The sequence below is a fragment of the Trachurus japonicus genome, chromosome 22, assembly GCF_045865225.1.
Source record: "Trachurus japonicus isolate A0001 chromosome 22, Traja_1.0".
In the NCBI taxonomy this organism is placed as follows: domain Eukaryota; kingdom Metazoa; phylum Chordata; class Actinopteri; order Carangiformes; family Carangidae; genus Trachurus; species Trachurus japonicus.
Window position 1 is genome coordinate 3,934,493 of NC_140928.1, and position 18,268 is coordinate 3,952,760.

Genomic DNA, 18,268 nt, shown 5'->3' on the forward strand with positions numbered 1-18,268 from the left:
ACCCTGTAAGACCCAGTGTTGCAGAATTACAACATTTTTAATTATCCCCAAAAAACGTCTAATTCTTTTTTTTTTTTTTGGTTCAACCACATTAACATGATCATTGGGTCCTATAGTTTGTTCTCACATTGCAATTGGATCCAACATTTGTATATAAGTGCCCGCCCTCAGGTCAAGAAGTCACACAACCTCCAATTTTTTGATCGAGCAACATCCCTTCGATTCACTGGACTGGATTCATCTAATTCAAGTAAGTAAAATGCTTTGAATATTTTTTTTTGTGTTTATTACAATGTCTAGAACATGAACATATATAGTTTTTGTGGAAAATATGCCCTACATTTTATTTAGAGCTTGTTTTATAGTTGTTGCAATATTACAACGCTGGGTCAGAGTGGTAGCCAAAACATCCTGTTTTTGAGAGGAACTTCAATTGAAATTTTCACAATATAACTTTAAACTACACATGATTTACACATTATAGCCTTCAGCCTTATATTGGATTACATGTTTACACATTTGTATTGTATTAGAAACTAAAGAGCAAAGATATATTGCCATATTTAAACATTTTAATTTACTTAATTTCTAACCACCTTCAACACTCAGTATTTTCTCCTTATCACAGAATGCAGGACTTTCTTACAAAGAAATTCAGTTTGTGCATGTCTGCCCTTTGTCTTAGTCTCTATTGATAAGAAAATGTTCCTAGCAATTCATAGTCAAAGCAGGGATGCTCCTGGTGCATCTGTGGCATTGTCCTGGAACAGGTGTTAATGTTCATGGATGTAAGGTGTGGTTGTAAGATGGAGGCTACATGCATTTCCTATTACGATGATAATCACAGTCTCCAATAGGTCAATAGGTCAGTATTGTGTGACCAGTGAAATGTGTGAACAGGCTACTTCAGTGCAATTTGTAAACACTTCATAATGAAATCAGTCTCCCCACCACCCCATCTCTCCTGTTGGCCATCTAGAATCTAGTAAGCATGTGTGCTATTTGTATATACATTTGTTTCATTTTTATTTTTTCCATTTCAGAATGCCACCAGCAAGGAGAGATCATCGGTACAGCGTGCAGGATGTAATTGCCATCGTCCAAAACGGAGAGAGGACATGGGACATGTGGACATGGATTTCGACGACACTGATGCAAGTGACGAAGAATCCGATAGCGATGCCTGTGTGGACAAAGAAAACCAAGAACCTACTGATTGCCCAGCCAATGTGGACATTGAGCCCCAATCAAACAAACACATCATGCCCCGTGACAGATGTCGCAGGCAAAAAAAAAAGATTTTATCAGTCCCAATACTGATTTTTCTGGTCCAGCTCTCACTGATGATGTCAACTCCCTCCTCACACCACTGCAATACTGTACTTCCAAAAGTTTGTGTCAGAAGACATGGTTGAAGCTGTGGCAACAAATACGAATGAGTACATCATTCAAAAAGGTATACTAATACCCAAAGCAAGTGTGATGCTGTGAGACTGGGTTGGATGTCTGCCTCTGTTTTTCAGAGGACAAGAACTGCTTCTGGGACTATCACTGTAAATAATATAAATAAATGTCAAAGTTCTTCTTGTTGGAATAAATGACTCTTCATAACAACATGACTGAGATTATTATTCATGTTATATACTGGCTTGGGAAAAGCAAAACCCTGCAAATGAATCCTTAGTTCTGTATTGCTGTTCAGACAATGAGTGGAAATACAGGAGATTCTGCTCCCCATTAAGCCCAACGTTGCAATATTACAACATTTCCGTAAAACCTTACTAAAACATAAAATTTTTGAAAACACTCCATTTTCAGCCCCAAAGGCCTCCTACAACAACATGTTAATGGTTGAAAAAATTTTTTTTTGCGTTTTTCTATATTTGGGTTTTACAGGGTTAAAGAGAAATTAGTTTAATGGATTCTCCCATTGCACTGAGACGACCCGTCACCGGAATAGCAACGGTCCCTTCTTCTCTGGATTCAATGGGAGAAGGTATGCAGTTCTTTGCTCGGTTAATGTTGTTATAATAATTGGAGCAATATGATTTTTGTGTCGCTGTTTCTTATAAAAAATGTATTAAAAGTAATGTGTGTTGTAAAATTTAATTTTTATGCATTCGGGGATGTTTATGGTCTGGAAAATAGCGTGGTTGCATCAAGTGCTTAGTGCTCCGTGTTGCATTGCACAGTAATCCTTGGGAAGAAACCATTTCAGAAAACCACTGTGCTCTGCTGTTTTCATGCAGGTATATATGTATATATATATATATATATATATATATACATATATACATATATATATATATATATATATATATATATATATTTTATTTTTATTTTTTTTCTTCTAATTGAATGCATGTTATTTATGTGTTCTTGCCCCTTTTTGTCTGGATTCAATGGGAGAAGGCGCAGTAATCCTTGTGAAGAAAACATTTCAGAAAACCACTGTGCTCTGCTGTTTTCATGCAGGAGTAATAAATGTGCCTGAATCCACATGGTCGTCCTGTCCAACCTTGAGCCAGACACAACGCAGAATAGATCCCGCTACACCTATAAGTGCAGGCTTTTCTATGATTGTACATTTGTCTCCAAATGCAGAACTGCTCCGGAGGAAGAAATGATCATTTCAGTTCAGATGCAAACTGCGTCACCTCTGGTCTGTGTCCGGGGTTGAAGGTTGCAGAGCCCTGCTCCAGCCAGGCCTGCAGGGAGCTGAGGCTGTCGCTGTACGAGTCCCAGGCAGACAGCACCCGGCCCATGGTGCTCTTGGTCGTGGTCAGCTCCTCCAGAGCCACGGCGGTGTCGTCCTCCAGCTGCTTCACCTGCTGACTGACCTGGTGATAATCTCCAGCTGAGGAACCAGACAAATCCCCCCAGAAATAAGACACAAACTGGCTTAAATCAAATAGGAAACATAAAAACAGGTCAGTGAGTCATGGTGTTGTATTGAAATCTCACCCAGGGCTGATTTGCTTGAATATTTCTCAGAAATCTTCTTCAGCTTATGAAGAGCTGCTTCCAGCAGAGTGGGCAGCTCCTGTGTGTTCACCAGCTCCTGTGTGGAGAAAAACACATGTACACAGTCACTATGACACAATAACAACAACATCAATGGATGAGAGGGTGAAAAACTGAGAGATGAACTTCATTACTTTATACTCTATATCTATTCAGCTATAAATATGCATATGCATACAGTTAGGACGCATAATGTCTGCATCTAAACTCTAACTGGTGTTTACATGATGCAAAAAAGGGCCATAAGGATAGTAAATTATGCAGGATACAACCACTACACCAATAATCTGCTTATCAAATGGAGAGTAATATTAAAGTTAGCTGACTTAGTAAAAATTAAAACTGTACAGATAATATACAAAGCCAAGAATAATTCACTCTCTAATAATATTCAAAAAATGTTCAAGGAAGAGATGGGAGATATGAGCTAAGAGGGAAACTTAACTTAAAACAACCAAGAGTAAATACTACATTAAAAAGCATGTGTATTTCTGTGGCGGGAGTAAAACTGTGGAATAGCTTGACAGAGGATCCCAAACAAAGCAAAAACATAACACAATTTAAAAATAGATAAAAACATAATATGATAGAAAGCTATAAACAGGATTGATCAATTCGGATTTAATTTTTTGGCTTCATTTGTTAATTATCGGATACTTGTTTCTTTCTATGACTCTGAAACCATGAAGAGCTCTAATGGATTTACTGAAATAATGAATTAAAGGGTAGCCTAGGCATTTATAAGCTAGATAGCTTCGGTCTACACCTTTTGGATCTATTTATGAACTAGCTGAACTAAGGATTGTATTATGGAAGGTTGACTGATTGTGATTGAAGCAATTTGTGCACAAGAGCGAACAAAACAAACAAACTAATCAAACTAAACATAACAAAACAACAACTTTCCCATCACAGTTATTAAAGTGTGTTTTGAAGCTGTCATGTGTGATCAGTGATGATGACTCACATGCCACTCCTGCAGCAGCACCCTGACGGCCTCTGGAGAGATGAACGGCCTCTTCCAGACACGGAGCTTGGTCCTGATCTGGCCCAACAGATCCAGCACCGTGTGCCGGTGTTCCCGGTACTCCAGCTTGATCCCATGGTACTTAGCCGTCACTCTCACCCCGGTGAACCTGGTGAGGAGAGCCAGACGGAGAAAAGGTTCAACTGTGATGAGCTGACTGACGGGAACATTTACTGGAGCTCTAGGATCCCTCACCTCCTCTTCAGCTCCTCCATCTTGTCTGCAGGAACCATCATGTTCGCATACTCGTCCAGGTTCTGGAAGGACTGGAAGGTCCTCACCTGCTGCGGCATCTCCTCCAGGCAAACCTACGGCACAGTTCAACACTTAGACCAGGGTCTACTCTCTGCAGGTTTCACCATACCCAGGGGGCAAAGCAAAAAAACGGACACGGAGCGTTGTAAAAGGTTTGACACCAGAAATGATATCTAGGAACTTCAAGGGCCCTAGTTTCCTAGACCGGGCGAAGTCTAAGTTCAGCGCAGCTTCGCCACGCCAATGAGGCGTGTCCAGGTCCATTTCGCAAGTTTGCTGGGCAGCGCAGTCCGACTTAGACCAGCGCAAGCCCGCCCCTCGTCCCTCCTACCGGCGCAAACGGCAAAGGGGGAGGAGACAGGGCGGGAGGGAGACAGGAGGAGGAGAAGTGGGATTAACACAGCCGAGTCAGATCTTCACCAATCAAAGGAGCTCCTCTCCTCACCTTTAACTACGCCGCGGGCGATGCACGCTGCAAGTTTGTCATTTTATACTTGGACATGGACGGAGGAAACAGCGACGCCAGTGGCCGAACCTCTCCCCGGAGGAAACAGCTGTTTTGGTCCGGAGGTCCGAGCTCAGAGTGACCAATAATGAGTTTACTAATATACTTAACCAGGATTGATCTGATACACTGAGAACCGCTGCCCAGTGTAAAAAACAACAACTCATAAACTAATAAAGAAACTCACATTCATTTCAATTTATTATTCCCTGTGTAAGACAGATGAGAGGTGTACACTAATCACAACATAAACAAACACCATGCGGGATGAAGTGGTATCTCAACACGGCAGCGACATGCAATCATCCACCCTCAGTCCTGCTTGGGACATCCACAGCTGCTTTTCAGTGCCAGTTCGTCCCTGCTGTGTTAATTCAGGTGGAGTTTCCATTACGCTGCCGACAGCCTTTGATCTCTGCTTTGATCTGACGTCAGATGTGACGGGACAATCTATATAGATATAAATTCACGTGTTGATTCCGTTAGTTGCATTAAATAGTGGTTATTGTGGATATTTATTGCATTGAAATGTGTCTGGAACTGTGGAAACCTGCCTGTGAGGTCTTGGTGACGTGTGTGCACTGCAGGTCAGTCAGCCAAACTTCCACTGCACCTGCTGCGCTTCGCCCTGCGCTGAGATTAGACCTGGTTGGAGGTGGCGAGCTTTCAGCGCAACCTCGGCGGGACATTTTCGCACGAAACTTCCACTGCACCAAGCTGAATCTGTGACGCCTCCCCCTGCTGCGCGGCCACGCCTATCTCAGCGCAGCGCGATCTACCAATCTCCCAATCTGACTTTGCGCTCGGCTGCGCTGGTCGAAACTTGCATTAGACCGGCTGCGTTACCTTGCGCCACCTGCGCTGCGCCACCAAACTAGGGCCCCAAGGATTAAAACCTGGGTGGACAACCCGGTCAACTAGCAGTTGGAAAGCTACAGGGGGCCAAAACCCCCTTTTTGGGTCATTTTGATAAAAATAATAAAAGATAAATAAAATAATAGGGGTGGATTTAGATTTTTCTTTTGTTATTCTATATCTCGGTAAAATTCCGAAAACAGTTTTGCATAAGGACAGGTACTTGTTGAAGATTCTTCTGGCAAGTGGTAGGAAAGCCATAACCAGAAAGTGGTTGCAACTAGATCCTCCAACACTGATCCAGTGGCACGGGATCATTCGCAAATTTACTGTATGGAGAGACTTACTTTTGTTTTAAGACTTTAGTTGGAGAAGTGTATGGAACGCTGGGAAAAATGGATTGAATATGCACCTTGAATAGTGTGACATTTGACTATGATGTATGCGTATGTATGTATGTGTAATAGAATATGTTGATTTTAACTGTACCACCCATGATGATCTCATGTTCTTTGTTCATGTAGATAAATAAAAAGTAAAAAAAAAACTAAAAAAAAACACTCACTTTGAGCAGCTCCTGTTTCTCTTTGGCATCGTCGGCGGCGCGGCCGTGGTCCTGCGGGTCGCCCTCCTCCTCGGCCAGAACCGCCTCGGCCTTCAGCAGCCAGCGGGCCACGCTGTCCAGCGGCACTGGGAGACTCTTATCTAACTCGATTTTGTATTCACGCAGCTAAAAACAGACACAGAAGATTTCATTACATTTCATAACAAGCCAAATGTTTTTTCAAGTCAAGTCAAAGAAGAACAGAATAGGAACATGAATATTTTTGCTTCTTTGTTCAACTCAATGCAAATTTGGTTGTATAGTATAAACACCAACCACATTAAAACTGTTGTACAAGTTCCTACAGTTTCTTCAGGTTTGAAATGAGACAGAGTTTTGAGTGGAATCGACCTTTTCAGTGAGGGTGTCCCACGCCTCTCTGAGGGCTCGCTGCTCCTCGCTCAGTTTCTGGGTTCGTCTCATCGCCGTCAGCAGAGGCATGATGGGCCGCCGCTGCTCGTTGAAGGACACGAGGAAGGTCTGAAATACCTGAGGGACGGAAGGAAAACGGATGCGTTGAGTGTTAAGTTTGTAAATGCAACATGTAACAGGATGTTTAGTCAAAGTGCACCGTGATAGAAACACACATGGTATCTCTCTGAGTAGCTCTCTCCCTCGGTGGAGTCCCAGCCCTCCAGCAGCTCGTCGTAGGCCTGGACCAGCCAGCACGTCACCTCCTGGGCCTTGCGATCAGGTGTTGCCTAGGTGATGAAGACATTAGTGAATTAATGACTGAAGAAGCAATTCTTGGATTAAGTCATTTAAGTGGGGTTAGTCCTAAACTTTGAGGTTTAGTTTGATTTGAATATTATGTAAAACAGTAAGACAATAATATTATCATCATCAACTACAATAATTAAAGGGATAGTTCAACATTTTGGCAAATTGGCCCATTGCCATAATCCCTATAGTCATAGCAGTAGGTTCGTTACCTTTAATTGTCGGTGCAAGCTATTTTTAGAACGGTGGAGCAGAGCGGCGAGCTGCTCAGAGCTACGCTACGGAGGCTCATGGGATTTCTTGGTTTCCCTCATCAAACTCATCAAATACACAATCCAACAACTCCAAAACGCTCTGGTGGACAAGTTGTGACCTGCACATTCACCACGCTATGAGATAATAACACAACGTTACCACACAGAGTTGTTTTAGAGGGAAATTCATGCAAAACCACTGATGCACGTTGTCTTCAGGGACAGTTTTTCATCAAGCAGTCTCTGCATTTCCCTCACAACTCTGTCTGGTAACGTTGTGTTATTATCTCATAGCGTGGTGAATGTGTAGCCTCGTAAACCCGCCTCTCCCGGAACTGCATTTCATTTCATTCTGAGGGAGAGTCTGGCCTCATCCCCGCTCCAAGCGTCTGGGGTAGGCGGGAGCAGGGCGGGAGTATAGCGTTGACAGACAACCCCATTCAGCCAATCACCAAGTTGGTGTAGTGACGGGGCTTTGCACCAGTCGGTCCCTGATTGGCCAACGTGCTGTGTCAATCACAGCGGCGACGCTGATTGGCTCGGCCTTCTGAGGGTTTCAGTCCAAACGCTTAGAATGGGGATGAGGCCAGACTCTCCCTCAGAATAAAATGAAATGCAGTTCCGGGAGAGGCGGGTTTACGAGGCTAGTGAATGTGCAGGTCACAACTTGTCCACCAGAGCGTTGTGGAGTTGTTGGATTGTGTATTTGATGAGTTTGATGAGGGAAACCAAAAAATCCCATGAGCCTCCGTAGCGTAGCTCTGAGCAGCTCACGGCTCTGCTCCGCCGTTCTAAAAATAGCTTGCACCGACAATTAAAGGTAACGAACCTACTCCTAAAACTATAGGAATTATGGCAATGGGCCAATTTGCCAAAATGTTGAACTATCCCTTTGAGATAAATGGACTCCAAGTAGCTCTGTTGGTTTATTTGCCTCCTGCAACTGACAGAAGGACGATCAGACAGAAGCTGCAGACATAAAGCTCCTCTACTCCGTCTTGTCCTGAAATACCTTATTCATTCATTATGCTGTAATCATGAAAACAGAGGAGCTAAGCAAAGAGATTTCCCAGAAGCCACCAGCACCAGTCATGGGATACTTAAAAACAGAATGGAAGCTGCAGCGCTGCCAACATTTCTTACATTTAAAGCAGAGTGGAAAGCCAAAAGATAAAAGTTGACAACATGCACAAGAAGTCATTCACCTCTTATTCTACTGCATGAAAACAAACAACTCAGTGTGAAGCGGCATTAAAACGTATTTGTTTTTAATTTGCTGCATTTTCTCAGATTTATTTTCAGATGTGTTTAATTTTGCAGATTTAATTCAGATTTTTCTGTGCTGCGTTACACAATCACTGCAGAATGAGGAACAGCTTCAGGGGAGAGGAGGGTTAGAGTTAAAGTTAAAGTTAAAGCACCGCCTTAAAAATGTGGATTATCAAAAACACTAATGTTCACGGCAGCTTCATGTGAACGAGGCGATATCCTGCCAGAAAACTGGAGGTGACAGCTGTTTTGTCCCCTGTCACTGATCTGTCATGAGTTGTGCGACGAGCCGAGCCAGCAGCTCTTTATTCAACTCACAAAACACACACACACACACACACACACACACGCCCTCTCTCTGTGGTTTTGGATGTGGTCCCAGAGAACAGGGTAAACTAGTTTGATTCTGCACGATAAGTCCTGATCTGAACCTCAGAGTGATTGATAGGTAAATCTTAAAAAATGAAATAGCTGCCGCCCCATCCCAATAAATAAAATCATTTACCACTAGAGGAGTAAAGAGGATCGGTGCGGCTGTTTCACGCTGCGTGACAAAGCAGTGATGATGACACAGACAATTACAAAGCAGCACACCGGAGGATTTACAGTACAAACTGAATGAACAAGCAGGAACATGAGTTATTTTTAACCCATAAAGCAGCAACATGGAGGAGGACTGCATGGATCTGGGGTTGTTGCATCGACGATCACTGTTGAAGTTGCATTTAATTGCAATACATTAATGCATTTCCTCACTTTTTTAATAGTTTTGTATAGGTTACACTGCAAAAACTCAAGAATATTTGTTTTATTTCTAGTCAAAATGTCATTTCTAGTCAAAACAAATCTCATTCTACTTAAAATAAGACTCATAACATAAAAAGCAGCTTGTTTTTAGACACCTTTTCCTTCTTTCAAGCATATTTTCAATTGAAATAAGTAGAAAAATCTGATAGTGGAGCAAGTTTTTTCTTCCTTTTCTACTTATTGCAAGTGAAAATGTGTTTGAAACAAGTGAAAATTATCTAAAAACAAGAGTCTTATTTTAAGTGGTAAGAGATTAGTTTTGACTAGAAATGAGACATTTTGACAAGAAATAAGACAAGTATTCTTGGAAAGATTTTGAGTTTTTGCAGTGTACGTTACTGTCAGTGTCATGCAGCTTGTTTACTCTTCATTAATAAGAAGTGTGTGACTGTGGGCTCTGTGACGGAGGCGTCTACCTGTCGCAGAGGCGAAGCAGAGATAGCAGGAGTGTAGTGGACAGGCAGGTTGATGGGAGAGGGGCTTTTAGGAGGAGTCAGATATTGTGTCTGGGAGGAAAAAAGGGAAAGAAAGAAGAAGAGAAAAAGGAAGAGGAAACAGAAACGATGCCAAGAAAACCCAAATTCAAGTTATTGATGAAACAGAGGAGAAGTAAGAAGCAAACAGTGATAATTAACATTGTTTGTGGTCATTATAACACGTTTAAAACAAATTATTGCAGTTTCCGATCTGATTGAACTATCTGTACACATTCTGGATGATTAGCAAAAATGATAAAACAGATGATGTGGATCCATTAAGGACAAAACATTTATTATTCTAGTATAAAAAAAGAGATTTTAACAGTGCAGACGTAACAGTGGTTTATTGATTTGAATAGAAAAAGACTTCCAGGTGCAGGGTTCCTACACATTAGAAATTTCAAAATTCCATACTTTTTCCAGAACCTAATTTTCAGATTTCTCGGTAAAAAAAATTCAAATAATTTGTGACATTTGAGTAATTAGATGTGTATCATGTATATAAATGATGCAATTAATCATTTGTTTTCATTATTCTGAGTTTGTATGCCTTTACAGTATGTCGCCAAATAATTTCCAGGAGATTGTAGCTAGGTACAATAGCACATACAAAATAATCAACCCAAAGACCAAACCCAGATAAGTATTAAGATAAATATATTTCCATACAGCAATTTCAATTTTCCATACTTTTCAAATTCCATACTTTCCATATTGTAACAGCAGGTACACTGCAGGTGTCAAAAAACAGATAAAAACTGGAAATTGAACTTCAATTAAACTTAGATTTGGTTGAATCAGTGTTGAAATACTATTGAAACTCCCCAGCTGACTGAGCAACACAGAGCTCAGCTGAGTCCTTGAGTGTTGACACTGGAACTGCTGTGGTTAAACAGCTGGAAGCAAACATCTGGGAATCCTAACTAAACGCTGCCTGAACTCCTTCACTGTGTTCTAATGTTTAATGTGTGTGTGTGTGTGTGTGTGTGTCTGTGTGTGTATGGCAGCGACACTGACCTGCATCTCCTCCTCCGGCACCGGCAGGTCTCTGGAGTACTGCAGGAACTGGGCCACGTAGGTCATGATGGACTTCTCTTCTGGGTCTCGAACGTCCACATCTGCATCCACATCACAACCGTCCATGATCAAGTTAATTTAAGTTATTTTTCCGAAGCTAAAGCAACAACATCTGAGGTGTTGAACTCTTTGTTTTCAATAAGCATCGTCTCTCTCTGCTGTGTTTGAAGCAGCCGGCTGATCCGGAGTCTGCTGACAAGCTAACAAGCAGAGCAAAGTGAAACAAGCGAGGGTTTTATGTTAAGACCCAAGCAAAACAAGCAACAAGTGAGTCAGCAGACCGTCCCGTCCGCGGCACCTCGGGCTCTCAAGTCGCAGCACTCGGCCACTTTCACACAGATTCACACGGCACCACATCAATTACAGCTGCACAAGAAGGTTCAGTCAGACAGGAATGGGAGGAATCCAACAGAAAACACAGAGAGACACTAATAATGTGGTGGAGAGGCCGATAAATCTGGATTATCATGTAACAACATTTTCATTTTAATTCAATCTCTGAGAGTCTGTTGTGACACTCTGAAAAGCTTCACTAATGTTTCTGCATCAGCCTCATGTTGATAAACGCCTGTGAGTTCACATCCTCCTGATATGATAGGAGGTTTGATATATGATATTATCACCGGGGGCGGGGGGGTTGACATTTCCTGAATTAGAGTTACAGCCTGAAATAAAAATGAACTACAACTTTTTTTTTTGTCCGTAATCTAAAAAGAATGAGCAATAATAATAACAATGTGACAGATAGATATATAAATAACTTCTTCCCTGTGTCTTTAATCATGTTTATTCATATCTGTGTTCTTTAGTCCAGAGGGAATACGGCTAAAAATAATGAGCTGCAGGTCGAATATTGACATTATGAACTTTATCACAGTTTAACATTGATTTAGTTTTAATCAGCTTCCACACTAATAAACTGTATTACTATATGTGATTATTGTACCTCTCTGTGCACATCTAATGGGAACCAGAACAATTACACTGATACTGTACCAGCATAACTGATGCTCTTTCACCTCCAATTAAATATGTATAAGGATCATATATGTGACATTAAAGGAATAGTTCACCAAAAAATGAAATTCAGTCATTAGTGACTCACCCTCAGTTTTTTATTCCTAAAGGTGCATCTGGAGACCCGGGAGGCCGGTTCGTAGTCCAACCAAAACTTGAAAAATATGAGAGTAATAGGGCCTGACACAAAAACGTCCACAAAACTACACAAAAACCATTTAATATTCCTCCACACTGCTCGTCCACTGCAATCAAAGTGTCCTGAAGGGAGATAGTCCAGAGTTTACCCAAAACAACGTCATTTAAGCAAGTCCAGTCACATGAACACGAGAGCGCGCCCCAGACAAATTCAATCCAAGACTGTCTAGGCGGTAAAAATGTCCTAAATGACGTAGTTTCGGGTAAACTCTGGACTATCTCCCTTCAGGACACTTGGATTGCAGTGGACGAGCAGTGTGGAGGAATATTAAATGGTTTTTGTGTGTAGTTTTATGGACGTTTTTGTGTCGGGCGCTATTACTACTCTCATATAAAGTTTTGGTTGGACTAGGAACCGGCCTCCCGGGTCTCCAGATGACCTTAGAGGAATAAAAAACTACTCCGGAGTATTCATCAGCATGAGGGTGAGTTAATTTCATTTTTTGGTGAACTATTCCTTTGTGTGAGCTGCTCCCTGACTGACCGTCGGCCTCCAGCAGCCGGGGGATCCTCAGCTCCCGCTCCGCCACGCGGAACGCCTCCTCCAGGTTCTGCTTGTTGCTCCTGGTTCTGGCCTTGGACAGATCCACCAGGTCGGGCCGCAGCGCGTACAGAATGGCCAGGAAGACCACGCCGCTCCTCCAGCTCGCCTTGAAGTCCTTCACGTTGATGGTGCAGCCAGCTCTGATGGAGACGTTGTGTTACTTGTTATAAGTGAAGTCACTTTTTAGCTGTCTGGTACAGTGTTTTATATTGTTTATACTGGCGGGAGATCATTCAAATTAAAATAATAGCATGAACCAATGATCAAAATCCCAGAAGAAAGTTGAAATTTAATTAACTGAACGACATTCAAGATATCAGCCAAAATTAATAACAATAAATTCCTAAGGGCAGAGGATGTTGTTATGATGCCATGTGAAGCCCTTTGAGACAAACTGTTTGTAAAAACGATCTGTACAAATAAAATTGCCTTGTCATGCCTTGCCTTATATTTAGAGTTTTTCAGTACTTTAAAGCAGAAGTAAGCGATCCGGTGGTTTTGGCTAACTTCTTGTCAGCCGATGGAGTTAGCAGTCCCCGCCCTCGTCCCTACGTCACCACATTCACACGCATCCCTTGGCTGCACACACAGAGAGGACCGCCCCTTTATGCCGTTCTCTCTCCTCATTGGATAAAGGTTGTAGGATACAAGGAAAGTTTTCTCCTGGGCTCAGAGCAGAGCAGAGTGACTGACAGACCCGTGTTTCAGACCAAACACTCTATGTAAGTGATTGCTGTCGGAAGATATAACTATTTAAGACTTATATTAACACAAACATTCAGCTTACTTCTGCTTTAACTACTGCTGATGATACAACTGCTCTCCTTTATGAAACTCCATTACTGTTGATCCGTTCCCAGCACAAGCATGATAAAAAATTTAAAAAAAAAACACTAAATAAGCAAGAAATATGTAGCAAAGGTCGCCATTAAAGCTCCTGTGTATACTAATTTATTTGAGGCCAAAGTACCTGAGCAGCTACAGGTGGAACAGTAAAACCCTGATGGGGTCTTGGTCTTTAGCCCAGAGCTGGAAATGACCAGGACGTCCCAGTGAGAGGATATTATCTCACTTTCTGAATCATGAACTTGGCCCACGACACAAGCTGCATCCAGAGGTTTCTCAATAACTTGGCAGATACGTATATGAATGTGACCATTTAAAGGGATAGTTCAACATTTAGTCAGATCCTCCTCTCACCATAATCCCTACAGTCATAGCAGTAGGTTTGTTACCTTTAATTATCGGTGCAAGTTGTTTTGAGATCAGCGGGGCAGAGACGTGAGCTGCTCAGGTAACGTTCCATACAGTAGTCCCCTGTCCCTCATCAAACTCATCAAATACACAATCCAACAACTCCAAAACGCTCTGGTGGACAAGTTGTGACCTGCACATACACCACGCTATGAAATAATCATGTTACATTACGAGACAGAGTTGTTTTAAAGGCAAATGCAGCCAGAACTACATTCCAGACACGACTGCTGGGCGGAGTGATTTCAAAAGCGGAAGTAGTTCAGAGTATTTGCTTCATGTGTCGTAATGTTACATAATGATGCGTTATTATTTCATAGCGTGGTGAATGTGCAGATCACAACTTGTCCACCAGAGTGTTGTGGAGTTGTTGGATTGTGTATTTGATGAGTTTGATGAGGGGAACCAAGAAATCCCATGAGCCTCCGTAGCGTAGCTCTGAGCAGCTCACCGCTCTGCTCCGCCATTCTAAAAACAGCTTGCACCAACAATTAAAGGTAACGAACCTACTGCTATGACTATAGGGATTATGGCAATGGGCCAAAATGTTGAACTAGCCCTTTAAGGCTTTTTAATGTCATTAATGCCATTGATTAGGTGTCGACGTACTTGTGACACTGCTCGCGGACCCAGAGCAGCAGGGCCTTCTTGGCGGAGACCCTGAAGCGGCTGTGCAGCGGCGAGCCTCGGGGAGGAACGGGGCTGCTGCTGGCCGAGCGGCTGGACAGCGTGGAGCGAGAGTCCAGACTGGCCAGCGACTCCATGGACGACTGACGGGAGTCGAAGGAGAGGCTGCTGGCCAACTCCTCGATCTGAGACAGCAGCCAACACACACACAGGGAACCGTTTAAAACACTTGTATGAGAGTTGAAGGTAAAATAACAATATGTATGACAACAACACTGCAAAAAATCAAATATCTTACCAAGAATATTTGTCTTATTTCTAGTCAAAATGTCATTTCTAGTCAAAACAAATCTCATTCTACTTATAATAAGACTCATCACATTAAAAAGCAGCTTGTTTTTAGACACTTTTTACTTCTTTCAAGCATATTTTCACTTAAAATAATCTGATAGTGGGGCAAGTTTTTCTTCCTTATTACAAGCACAAAAAAACTTGCTTTCACTGGCAGATTTTTCTACTTATTTCAAGTGAAAATATGTTTGAAACAAGTGAAAATGATCTAAAAACAAGTTAATTTTTAGGTGATGAGTCTTATTTTAAGTGGAAAGAGATTAGTTTTGACTAGAAATAAGACATTTTGAAAAGAAATAAGACAAATATTCTTGGAAAGATTTGGAGTTTTTGCAGTGAACAGTTGATCTGACTCACGTGATACTGCAGAATGATCGTCCATATGAGGCCCAGGATGATGGATGGTCTGCCATCGATGATGTCAGGAATGTTTATGTTTACTAGTTTGATCTGAAGAGGAAACAGGAAATTATTATTTAGACTTTGACTTTAACCTTCCTCTTGTGTTCAGGTCGCCACTGACCCGTTTTTAGCTTTTTAATGCATAAAAGTACGGTACCACATATATTTGTTTATAGCATCAAGGCTTTTTGACTTTGTCAGGAACCTATATTTAAAGGGATAGTTCAACATTTTGGCAAATTGGTCCATTGCCATAATCCCTATAGTCATAGCAGTAGGTTCGTTACCTTTAATTGTCGGTGCAAGCTATTTTTAGAACGGCGGAGCAGAGCCGTGAGCTGCTCAGAGCTACACTACGGAGGCTCATGGGATTTCTTCTCATCAAACTCATCAAATACACAATCCAACAACTCCACAACGCTCTGGTGGACAAGTTGTGACCTGCACATTCACCACGCTATGAGATAATAACAGAATGTTACCAGACAGAGTTGTTTTAGAGGCAAATTCAGAGACTGCTTGATGAAAAACTGTCCCTGAAGGCAACGTGCATCAGCGGTTTAGCATGAATTTCCCTCTAAAACAACCCTGTCTGGTAACGTTGTGTTATTATCTCATAGCGTGGTGAATGTGCAGGTCACAACTTGTCCACCAGAGCGTTTTGGAGTTGTTGGATTGTGTATTTGATGAGTTTGATGAGGGAAACCAAGAAATCCCATGAGCCTCCGTAGCGTAGCTCTGAGCAGCTCACGGCTCTGCTCCGCCGTTCTAAGAACAGCTTGCACCGACAAATAAAGGTAACGAACCTACTGCTATGACTATAGGGATTATGGCAATGGGCCAATTTGCCAAAATGTTGAACTATCCCTTTAAATTATGCCACTTGTGTTGTTAGGGTTGGTTTCGACCCGATTATGAAGATAAACGCAATAATGAGAGTTTCGATTTAACCTCCTTTGAAACTCTCATTATTGTCTAGGAAGACGTTTCACCTCTCATCCAAGAGGCTTCATCAGTTCATGTACGCAACTCGATTTAACCTCCTTTGAAATACTATGACCTGGGCAAATGAGAATATGCACCGGCCAATAATGAGAGTTAAAACTGAAATCACAAGTGTAAAACCAACCTTGGATAAGGAAGCTGAACAACGTAACCAAGTGATGAGAAACAAATGGGATGAAAAAAAATGTTTTTAGTGTGTTATACTGTACAGCTGATTGAAGAAACGGGTCAAAACCGACCCTAACATGAGAGAGATAATAGCAGAAAGCTGACACAAGACGAAGGTTATTTAAACAATATGAATGATCTCATTGAAACAGCTCAGAAACCAGATGAATCATCTGCCATGTTTTCATCTCTCTGTCATCTCTCCCTCTCTCTGTGTGGTTTGTTCAACACCAGACCTGAAGGTCGAGTGACTCATTTACCGATTTCTTCTTCAGAAAGGCGAGGGCTTTCTCGATGTTGCTCCGGTGCTGAAACATTCCCCGGCCTCTCTCCCGACTCTGCGGATCAGAAACCAGAGAGCGCGTTAGGGTTCAGACGCTGCGTTCGATGTCTCAGCTGCTGTTAGAGACCGGACAACTCACCATGGGCTGGCCGCTCATCACCTCCAGCAGGTCCAGCAGCTTGGAGCCATCGCGGAAGTCGTTGAACAGATCCACGACCATGCATGGTGGCCTCCGCTGTCACAAAACACACACACACACACACACATTTTAGTTTACTTTGTTTAAATCTGCAGCCATAAAACAGAGATCACAAACCTTCACGAAAAGCTACAACTTTTATGTCCATAATAATAATAACACGAGTTTAAATTTCAAGAAGTTGGATAACAAGTGTAAAAAAAAATTGCGAAAATGCAACAAAATCAAATTAAATCTAAAATCTGTTTAGACGGGAATCTGAGACACTTGTGACTTTATCATGTTTATGTGACCTGAGTGAAAAAAAGATGATTTTCTTCTATGAGATAATAACACAACGTTACCAGACAGAGTTGTTTTAGAGGAAAATACAGAGACTGTTGATGAAAAACTGTCCCTGAAGGCAACGTGCATCAGCGGTTTTGCATGAATTTCCCTCTAAAACAACTCTGTCCACCAGAGCGTTGTGGAGTTGTTGGATTGTGTATTTGATGAGTTTGATGAGGGAAACCAAGAAATCCCATGAGCCTCCGTAGCGTAGCTCTGAGCAGCTCACGGCTCTGCTCCGCCGTTCTAAAAATAGCTTGCACCAACAATTAAAGGTAGCAAACCTACTGCTATGACTATAGGGATTATGGCAATGGGCCAATTTGCCAAAATGTTGAACTATCCCTTTAATGCCGAACAATTAATAACACCACCTCATATTATTTTTCCTTCATAATTAAATCTATTAAATCTATCTTTAATGAGAACTTTACAGTGGTCTGTAAATGAGAGTAGAGAACAAAAACCTCCTTCTTTCTCCTGAAGGTTTTTTATGTTTAGTTTCCCCCAAAAATACAGAATAACCTTTGGAGAGTTTGGACACAGGGGAAACTATTCACATGTGACACGAGGTATTGTTGCAATGTGAGCTCTAATGTGAACAACCACCAGAGGATTAGCAATTATCTGCACCACTCAGTTTGTTGGCAGAGTCACAGGTGGATCCAGGGTGTGTGTTTGTGTGTGTGTGTGTATGGTTGGTTGGTTGGTTGGTTGGTTGGTTGGTTGGTTGGCTGCTGCTTGGTGGTGGTGGTGGTGGAGGGAAAGGGGAGGGTGGTGGCCGTCTGTCGCTGTCTATCTGTGAGCTGTGAACCTTGCTCTGCAAAGCTATATTTATGTACATGGTTCCTCCTCCTCCTCCTCCTCCTCCACTGTCACATTCACCGCTGACCCCCAACATGTGGCTGCCTGAGAGAGCTGAAGCTCTGCTGCTGCTGCTGCTGCTGCTGACTCATGTTAGGAGATAGTTTAAGAACAAGACAGTCAGTGACCTTTCTCAACAATGCTGTTTTTGCC

At 42.1% G+C, this 18,268-nt stretch overlaps 1 protein-coding gene across 1 annotated transcript in view; it reads right to left on the reverse strand.

The window, feature by feature from the left end:
• Window positions 1–18,268, reverse strand: part of syne2b (spectrin repeat containing, nuclear envelope 2b) — a 199,714-nt gene that overhangs the window by 161,797 nt on the left and 19,649 nt on the right. Inside the window, exons 4-17 of the mRNA XM_085768285.1 lie at window positions 16,865–16,960; window positions 16,703–16,780; window positions 15,225–15,317; window positions 14,499–14,701; window positions 12,576–12,775; window positions 10,817–10,917; window positions 9,737–9,826; window positions 6,858–6,971; window positions 6,622–6,759; window positions 6,232–6,396; window positions 4,247–4,359; window positions 3,992–4,160; window positions 2,965–3,061; window positions 2,658–2,857 (exon numbers count right to left, since the gene is read on the reverse strand). Of these exons, the coding sequence (XP_085624411.1) occupies window positions 2,658–2,857; window positions 2,965–3,061; window positions 3,992–4,160; window positions 4,247–4,359; window positions 6,232–6,396; window positions 6,622–6,759; window positions 6,858–6,971; window positions 9,737–9,826; window positions 10,817–10,917; window positions 12,576–12,775; window positions 14,499–14,701; window positions 15,225–15,317; window positions 16,703–16,780; window positions 16,865–16,960 (1,857 nt within the window). The remainder of the gene's footprint in view (window positions 1–2,657; window positions 2,858–2,964; window positions 3,062–3,991; window positions 4,161–4,246; window positions 4,360–6,231; window positions 6,397–6,621; window positions 6,760–6,857; window positions 6,972–9,736; window positions 9,827–10,816; window positions 10,918–12,575; window positions 12,776–14,498; window positions 14,702–15,224; window positions 15,318–16,702; window positions 16,781–16,864; window positions 16,961–18,268) is intronic.